Source organism: Cydia strobilella, chromosome 5, assembly GCF_947568885.1.
Source record: "Cydia strobilella chromosome 5, ilCydStro3.1, whole genome shotgun sequence".
Taxonomy (NCBI): Eukaryota; Metazoa; Arthropoda; class Insecta; order Lepidoptera; family Tortricidae; genus Cydia; species Cydia strobilella.
In genome coordinates, this window is record NC_086045.1 from 14116682 (window position 1) to 14126302 (window position 9621).

Below are 9621 nucleotides of genomic sequence, written 5' to 3' on the forward strand. Positions count from 1 at the left end.
ATTAAGGGTTGAAAAACTACCCTCTATACTGGGTGATTTCAGGGTCGTGATTCCCAGTGTCAAAAATGTAATGGTCATACTGAACAAGGTTTCCCATGGGACCGATATGAAAATCGTGAAAAAAATTATACTCCTGGGCCCATACATTTCGTCTACTTCGAGCCTCTGCTCATTCCCTCAAGAGAATATATTAGATTTTGTGGTTAGTGGTGGAATTTTGTTTATTATGACCATCTTAACACATAGACTTATATGGACCGTGATTACCTTTTGTATTCATCTGAACACATTTTTGACATTCGGGATCACGACCCCAAAATCATCCAGTAGAAAATACAACATTTACTCATTTGTATTTTTGTTATTGTAGCTGGCTGAAATAACCCGAGTTCTGAAGAAGCATGCTGACATCAAGCTGGTTGGAGTGGGGGTGGAAGAGGTGGGATCCAAGGAGTACGTCGATGGAAACTTCTTTAATGAAGGTATTACTTATTAGGTATCTTGTTTTATCCTAGTCAGAAAAAAAAATTACATTGAAGGTAGCGAACCGAACTTTTGGTATATATCTATCATATCGCAACTTCAAAAAAAAAAACCAACTTTAGAAAACACTCAATACTCAAGTACACATAGAAACACTAACACTAATTTACGAGTAATAACCCTACAATTTATGATTGACTTGTGTAACTTTTAAATATTTTTTTAACAAGATCTATGATTACCTACTATAACTTAATCTTACTCTTAAAAACTATTAGTTATGTTTCTTTAACCCTTAAATGGATTTTGTCCGTTATAAAGGACATCTTATAAACATGCCCACAACATTATTTCTAGGCGCTCGCACAAATCGCGTAATACGCGCGGCTTATACCTACAATACCTTTTGCCGAAATTTGCTTTAGATGTGAAGTGAACCCAGTTATTTTTGAAAAAAAAAATCGGTTCAAAACAACCAACCTCCGATGCTATTTTCGCTCGTTGTATTTTTTTTTTGTAAATCTTTCCATCATCTTTACTGTTTTACTGGTTATGTTAAATTATTAATCATTTTACTATTTTAGGTAATTAATGTTTACAATAAGTAGTTAGTTAATTCTCCTTATAAGATTAAATCTAAGTGTTACTTAAAAAAGACATTGCCCCTAATGGGTATCGACTGCGAACCATTGTCATGTCACTTGTAATGGACATTGCCCGTGACATCTAAATCATAGCTACATTACATTTTTGACATAAAAATAATTTCAATTAATATATTATGGCTGGACAACGGCCACGATCGGGAAAAACTAGAAATGATGTCTACGTTTCAAACATAAACCGTCTTTTCTCGTCTAGTGACAGTAATTACACCAATTGATTGTGCAATAAGAAAGCAAAGTTAATTTTTGCTTCGAGTGGTAGTTTTAAGTAGGTACGCTTTATAATAAACCATCGGAGTGTCGAACAAAACAAATCTTATACATCAAAAACAAATGTTAAAATCTCTGTTACTATAAGGAAAAAACCGGCCAAGTGCGAGTCGGACTCGCGCACGAAGGGTTCCGTACAATTACGCAAAAAAACGGCAAAAAAAGTCACGTTTGTTGTATGGGGGCCCCACTTAAATATTTATTTTATTCTGTTTTTAGAATTTGTTGTTATAGCGGCAACAGAAATACATCATATGTGAAAATTTTCAACTGTCTAGCTATCACGGTTCATGAGATACAGCCTGGTGACAGACAGAGAGACAGACAGACAGACGGACAGCGAAGTCTTAGTAATAGGGTCCCGTTTTTACCCCTTTGGTACGGAACCCTAAAAACGGTAATATATAATGGCAAAATATACATCAATTAACCAACCATTCACTTACTTACTAGCTCTTCTAGAAATGATGTCTACTTTTCTAATATAAAGCGTCTTTTCTCGCCTAGTGACAGTAATATAGTGACAGTAATATTTGTTAGGAATTTATATTGTTAATTATTGTACTATTGTTATTGTAGGTATAAATAAGAACAAAGGTGCCATAATATTTTTTTAGGTACCTACTTAAAGCACTTAGGTGCCTGAACATGAATATGAGCACCTATTAATTGTTCTAATAAATGCAATTTTGTACTAAATTAGTGATAGTAATTTGAAGGAAGAAAATGAATCTGCAGAACACCGAGTACTTACATTTCAGCTAAAATATTGCTTCTAAAGTACCAGCAGCATTTTTACAACAGCCACAGAAAATGTAAGTTACCTATAGGTTAAAGTCAGTGTGTCATGAGAACAAACGAGCAGCATTAAGGTCACCGCGCCACCGGACGTCCCTTTCAAAACGGTACGTTTAGCCACAGTGGCGAAACTAACCAGAGCTTTAACTTCGGACGAGAGGTAAGTTTCACCTCACAAAAGTTGGCTTCACAGTCTGTGAGAGGTGGACATGATCTGGTGAAAACTCGCCGCACGCAATATGGATTGGCCTATGTATGCATATCAAGGGATTGTATGGAACTATGGAGAAGCGGTCATCTACTTTCCTCTGAATGATAACGCAATGTGAGATAAATCCTATAGGTATGTAATGTGATATGTGTACCTATATGTATATCGTAGTCACATTGAAGTCAACCCCGAAGAGTCAGCACTCATTGGTTTGCAATTGCATTGCATATAAAATCATAACGTTTTTATTTCTTTTTGACGTTTCTATGTGGCATAAGTGGCATGTTACTGCGTCGCTGAATATTTTTATTCTATTCGAACTACCTACACTTTTGCAGTAAATTTGCTAGTCATTTATCGTGCACTTACTAAGACGCAAACTTGTTTTCACCACACCAGCTCAAATCAATCAATCTGTACACGACGCGCATAGTATTTTGTAACTTAGAGTCACTTTAACATGTAATAATTTTAAGTCGCGTCACGTATAGAAATAAATGGTATTTAGTATGTTTTTATAACAGGACAAAGTATGAGTAGCATACTTTGTACCTCTTAAAGGAATCCAATAAGAGAATTCCAATTAGGTAAAGTTAGGATTGCAATATAATTTAATTAAGATAGGCTTATAACAAATAAAGAATTTTCCTCATTGTGTTTCATTACGTAGATCTGTATAAGAAAATAGGGCAAAAGTATACGCAACCTTATTCTAATAAGAAATTGTGATAATAGAATAGAATCTAATAAGATAGGTAGGATAAATAAATAAAACATGTAATTTGTTAATATATAACTTTAATAAATAAAGAGAAACGTAGGAGAGTCGAGGAAAGAGAGGTCTGCGCATGCGCGAAGCGCAGACGCCCGCGCCGGCGCGGCGCGGGGGACGAGGTCTTTAAATATGGAGGGAATAAAAGGCGGTGCGCCGGCCATAGGAAGCCATTACGAATCGAGCAGCCGAGCAAGAAACACCTCTCCAAAAGAAGAAAAGAAGACCTCTCCGACCTCGACCCTCCTGCATCTGATTTAAGAAGAGCTCCAGTTGTTTTACTCCATCCTTGCCGCCTATGCCGCACCCTATACAGTCCACACCCCTACGATAGATCTCAAGACAACAAGATTAGGGCCTAACACTCACATTGTTTGGTCCTTCGAGCCGGATCTCTGAAGCAAGAAAAATAGCAAGATGGCAGTAACAAGAAGCAACCACGGCAGAGAAGAAAATTCGTCAGATGAAACGCAGGCCACGGACCAGACCGGCGATACATCTGGTACAGGAGAGACGTCAGGCACAGGCGAGACGTCACGAACAGGCGATACGTCACGCACAGGCGAGACGTCAGGCACAGGCGAGACGTCGGGCACGGGCGAGACGTCAGGCACGGGCACCACCACAAGAACGCGCGCTGCAACAGAAGCCAGCATCGCCGGCACCAGCACGAATGGGGGCCCAGCCGACACGTCGGGAATCAGAGCAACGCCTGCAGTTAGCACCGTCGCCACACTCGTCGGGCGAGATTCCGTCGAGTTAATGCCACCGCCGCCAGTTCCCGCTAAGCCCGCTCGGTCACACCGATCCAAGGCCTCCAGCAAGAGACTCCTCGCGGAGTTAGAGGCCAAGGAGAAGTTAGCCGAGCTGGAGCTGAAGCGCGTACAAGCCGAAACAGAACTAGCAAGAATCAGACAACAAAGACTCGACCTCGCCTCGTCAAGAGAAGAGTCTGAAGAGGAAGAGGACCTTGCTCCACAACGCATTGCCGATTGGTTCAACCGCCGCCCAGAACAACCAACAGCGATTGAAGAAGAGCCCGCCCATGAAGAAGCACACGTGCCGGCCCCGCGCGCCACTAGAAAACACGCGCGGCCGGAGGCCCCTCGAGCCGCCCACGCCATGGACGTGTCATCGCTGACCGCCGCCCTAACAGAAGCCATCCAAGCCGGCAAGTCCTACAGAAAATACATACCAGACCTGCCGACATTCAGTGGCCTATGCAACGAGTGGCTACAATTTAAAGCCGCGTACAACGAGTCCGCCCCCAGTTTCGCCGCAAGTGAAAACGTCGCCCGTATAAGAAAAAGCCTCAAGGGAGTAGCCTTGGAAGCCGTAAGCGCCCTCCTCATCAGCCGGCCGCACCCCGAGGACATCATTAAAGCACTAGAAAGAAGATACGGAAGGCCAGACGCATTACTCGTCAACGAACTGGAGAAGATGAAGGGACTGCCGCGACTCACCGACAGCCCGCGCGACCTGTGCATATTCGCCAGCAAGATCGCAAACACTGTCACGACTATCGAGATATTGAAGAAGCCTCAGTACCTCTACAATCCAGAGCTACTGCGGTCGATGGTCGATAAACTCACGCCTATACTCCGAAGCAAGTGGTACGACTACGCGGCCACGAGAGAAGATACGCCCGAGCTTAAGAAGATTGCCGACTTTCTAAACAACGAAGCCGACAAGTGCACGCCTTACGCTCCGCCTGAAAATACGACGGAGAACAAAGAAGTGAGGACCGCAAGAAAGAAGCCCGAGCGAACGTACGCCGCTACCGCCGACACTAAGAAGCCAAGAGAAGAGAAGCAAGCGTGCCCACTATGCGAACACGCTACTCACCAACTGCCGTCGTGCCCGCAATTCATCAAAATTGACACGAACGAGCGCTGGGAAGTAGCGAAGAAACACAACATTTGCTACCGATGCCTCGCTAGCAAGCATCGCCGCTTCGCGTGTCGTGCGAAGCCCTGCGGCCACCTGGGCTGCCCCATGAGACATCATCGCCTACTACATCACGAGAAGACGCCGCAATCAGTCGCCGCTGCGCAAGTCGAGCCACCACAACAACATAAACCGGAAGAAATAGTGGCCTCGGCAGTGAACACAGTCGCCTGCGCACAACCACGAACGAGCCGCGCCTACCTGAAGATAGTGCCAGTAACACTGCGCGGCCCGCGAGCGACACTAGACACGTTCGCCCTATTAGATGAAGGCAGCACGGTGACAATCATCGACTCAGCACTGGCGGACGCACTCGGGCTAGACGGTCCCACTGAACCAATGTGGGTGCAAGGCGTAGGCGGGAAAGAGATGGAGCACAATCAGAGCAGGAGGGTCGAGGTCTTCATCAAGAATAAGCACGACAGCCAAGAACAACGCATAACGAACGCGCACACCGTCGGCAGCCTCGGCTTCACCACACAGTCGATCGGCATGGAAGAAATAGACGGCTGCGCGCACCTCCGGGGTATCAAGCACAAGTTAACCTACCGCGGTGCAACCCCACAAATACTCATCGGCCAGGACAACTGGGACCTGATCGTGTCACGAGAAATAAGAAAAGGCCGGCGCGGACAACTCGTCGCGTCGAGAACCCTACTAGGATGGGTACTTCACGGCTGTCGCACCACAAAGGCGAAGCCGATCGCCTACTGCTGCGCACATCTCACTCGTACCGGGCCGACCGAGAACATAGAAGAAACCATGAAGAATTATTTCGCCCTCGAGTCTCTATCAATCGAGCCGAGGCGACCCCGTAGTGATCCCGAACAACAAGCTCTACGCATACTGGAAGAAAAGAGCCGCCGCCTACCCAATGGCCGGTTCGAGACGGGGCTACTGTGGCGCAACGAAACAGAGAAGATACCTAACAATCGCACCGACGCACTCAAGCGGCTGCACACGCTCGAGAGGAAGCTGGATCGTGACGCAAGCCTAAAGCAACAATATAACGAACGCGTCAACAACCTACTTACCTCAAACTACGCCGAGCGCGCGACAACGCCCCCGAGTGACAGAACGTGGTACTTACCTCACTTCGCAGTCTGCAATCCAGAGAAGCCGAAGATTAGACTGGTCCACGATGCTGCGGCCACATCACACGGTCGCAGCCTCAACGACATGCTACATACGGGCCCAGATTTCCTACAATCGCTACCCGGCGTCATCATGAAGTTTCGACAACATAGCATCGCAGTCTCAGCCGACCTGAAAGAAATGTTCATGCAGATAAAAATAAGAGAAGAAGACCGGGACGCCCTCCGCTTCCTATGGAGGGGCGATCGCCGCGAGGGAGAGCCAGAAGAGTACCGCATGACTTCCGTCATATTCGGCGCGTCATCATCACCGTGCACCGCCCTATACATAAAAAATAGGAATGCACAAGAACACGCGACACAGTACCCGCAAGCCGCGCGAGCGATAGAGCGAAATCACTACATGGACGACTATCTACAAAGTTTCGACACAATAGAAGAGGCAAGACAAGTAACAAGAGACGTCGACTATGTGCACAAAAAAGCCGGGTTCCAGTTGCGAGGATGGGCCACGAACGAAAAAGAAGCAATAAGTAACGTCGTCGGCAGCGAAGAGCGAGAGGGAAATACTGTCCCTATCGGCGGGAGCGAGATAGAAAAAACGCTCGGCCTGCTATGGAACACAAATGAGGACAGTATCCGCTTTCGCCTCAATACAAGAAGAGCGCAGCCCGAAGTAATCAACGACCTGCGGCCTCCGACGAAGAGAGAAGCACTCAGCGTCATTATGTCAATTTTCGACCCGCTCGGCCTCATATCACCAATCACTACGCCGGCCAAGCGAATCATGCAAGACACGTGGCAACATAGCACAGGCTGGGACGAAGCGATACCAGAGCAGCTACACGAACGCTGGAGCGAATGGCTACGACAACTTCGAGACCTAGGTACCCTAAAAATACCTAGGTGCTACGACACTACGCCCGCCGCCACACACGAGCTGCATACTTTCGTCGACGCCAGTGAAGAAGCCTACGCCGCCGCAGTGTATTGGAGAATGACGCGAGCCGACGGCTCAGTCAAGATAGCCCTAGCCGCCGCAAAAAGTCGAGTCACACCCAGGAAACCGGTCTCCATTCCTAGATTGGAGCTACAGGCGGCCGTCCTAGGCGTACGGCTAGCAAAAACAGTCGTCGAAGAACACAATTTCGAAATCACTTCGAAAACATATTGGAGTGACTCTCGCACGGCACTGGCATGGATACGCGTCGAGCCCCGCACATTCAAGACGTTCGTGGCACACAGACTCGCCGAAATAGAAGACTGCACTAAGAAAAACGAGTGGAGATGGGTACCGACAGCACACAACGTGGCCGACGACGCGACCCGCGCCACCCCGGCAGATTTCGACTCGCAACATAGATGGTTCACCGGCCCGCCCTTTCTCTATGAACAAAAAGAGACTTGGCCCCACGAGAATAAGGTCGAAGTTCCCGCGACCGGCGAAGAAAAAGAGACGTGCGCTGCGATCGCCGTCCCTACGCAAGATAAACACGCAGCTATACCCGAGATCGAACGCTTCTCAAAATGGATGCGGCTGCTGCGAGCGACCGCGCGCGTGCTACAGTTCATCGACCTAGTGCGCCCTCAACCCCGCGCGCCCGCCCCGCCCGCGACACAACTTATCGCGGCGGCGAAGCGCAGGCGGACACGAGCGAACGCGGAACAAGACGGCGCATGGAACAAACGCACGCAACACACGCGCGTGCCCGCCAAGAGTGCAGCTACCCAACCCCAAGAAGAGAAGAAATACTTAACGCTAGAAGCCAAATACCTAAACGCCGCCGAAAAGTTACTAATACGCGCCTCACAAGAAGATAGCTACGAGAAAGAGAGAAGGCGAATAGCGAGCGGCCGTACGCCCGACAAGGACGACCGACTGGCCAAGCTGAGTGTTTATATGGACGAGGACTGTATCATACGACTACGGGGAAGAATAGCGGCGGCCGGCAACATACAAGAAGAGACAGTGCAACCAGTAGTGCTATATGGGAAGCATCACTACACGAAATTGTATGTTTCTCATGTGCATGAACAATTACATCATGGCGGTACGGAAATAGTGGTGAACGAGTTGCGACAGCGAGTGCACATAGTGAAAATAAGGCCGACAGTGAAACAAGTGATCGCTCAGTGTCCGAGATGTCGACTACGTCGTGCGAAGCCCGCGGCCCCGGCCACTGGTGACCTACCGGCGGCACGCCTGGCGCATCATGTGAGGCCCTTTACCTACACGGGTCTAGACTACTACGGGCCGCAAGAAGTCACAGTGGGACGTCACAGAGAAAAAAGGTACGTCGCGCTGTTCACATGTATGACGTCGAGGGCCGTACACCTAGAAATGGTAGCCTCACTAAGCACGGACTCGGCCATCAACGCACTACGCCGTTTCATTGCCCGGCGCGGGTGCCCTACAGAGCTGTGGAGTGACAACGGGACCGCCTTCAGAGGAGCCAACCGCGAGTTGACGGAAGCCATGAGAGACGCCGCCCACGCGCGCCGCATAAACTGGCGTTTCCTACCCCCCGCCGCACCCTTCATGGCGGGCGTGTGGGAACGTATGGTGCGCACGGTGAAAGAAGCTATGAAGGCCACCCTACATGAAAAATACCCGAGCGACGAGACTCTACAAACCCTACTGGCGGAGGCGGAGGCGACGGTCAACTCGAGGCCCATAACCTACGTAGCGGTGAATCCAGAAGACCCGCCGGCACTGACTCCAAACATGATCCTGCTCGGGCCGGACTGCTACACCCCGGCTCCCGGCACCTTCGAAGAGAGCGACATGAACGCGCGACAACACTGGAGGCGCGCCCAGCAGCTGGCCGACACCTTCTGGCAGCGCTGGGTTCGCGAGTACGCGCCGCTACTACAACACCGGCGGGAGCCCCACGGCGCAGGAGTCACCCCGGCCGTCGGCGATGTCGTAATAATATGCGACTCCAACCTCCCCCGCAACATATGGCCACGTGGAATAGTGAAGCAGACGTATCCGGGCAAGGACGGCGTGGTACGAGTCGTGGACGTCACCACCAGCAGAGGACACGTGCTGAGGCGGCCAACAAAGAAGATCGTCGTGCTACCAGTGGGATCGCAAGGCGACGGCGGGAGAAATGTACACGACGCGCATAGTATTTTGTAACTTAGAGTCACTTTAACATGTAATAATTTTAAGTCGCGTCACGTATAGAAATAAATGGTATTTAGTATGTTTTTATAACAGGACAAAGTATGAGTAGCATACTTTGTACCTCTTAAAGGAATCCAATAAGAGAATTCCAATTAGGTAAAGTTAGGATTGCAATATAATTTAATTAAGATAGGCTTATAACAAATAAAGAATTTTCCTCATTGTGTTTCATTACGTAGATCTGTATAAGA

At 48.4% G+C, this 9621-nt stretch overlaps 1 protein-coding gene across 1 annotated transcript; it reads left to right on the top strand.

Annotated features, from left to right (window-relative positions):
* Positions 1-3616: 3616 nt before the first annotated feature.
* Positions 3617-9382, top strand: LOC134741772 (uncharacterized). The gene has a single exon (XM_063674667.1). The coding sequence runs from the start codon at positions 3617-3619 to the stop codon at positions 9380-9382; it is 5766 nt and encodes a 1921-aa protein (XP_063530737.1).
* The last annotated feature ends 239 nt before the right edge of the window (positions 9383-9621 follow it).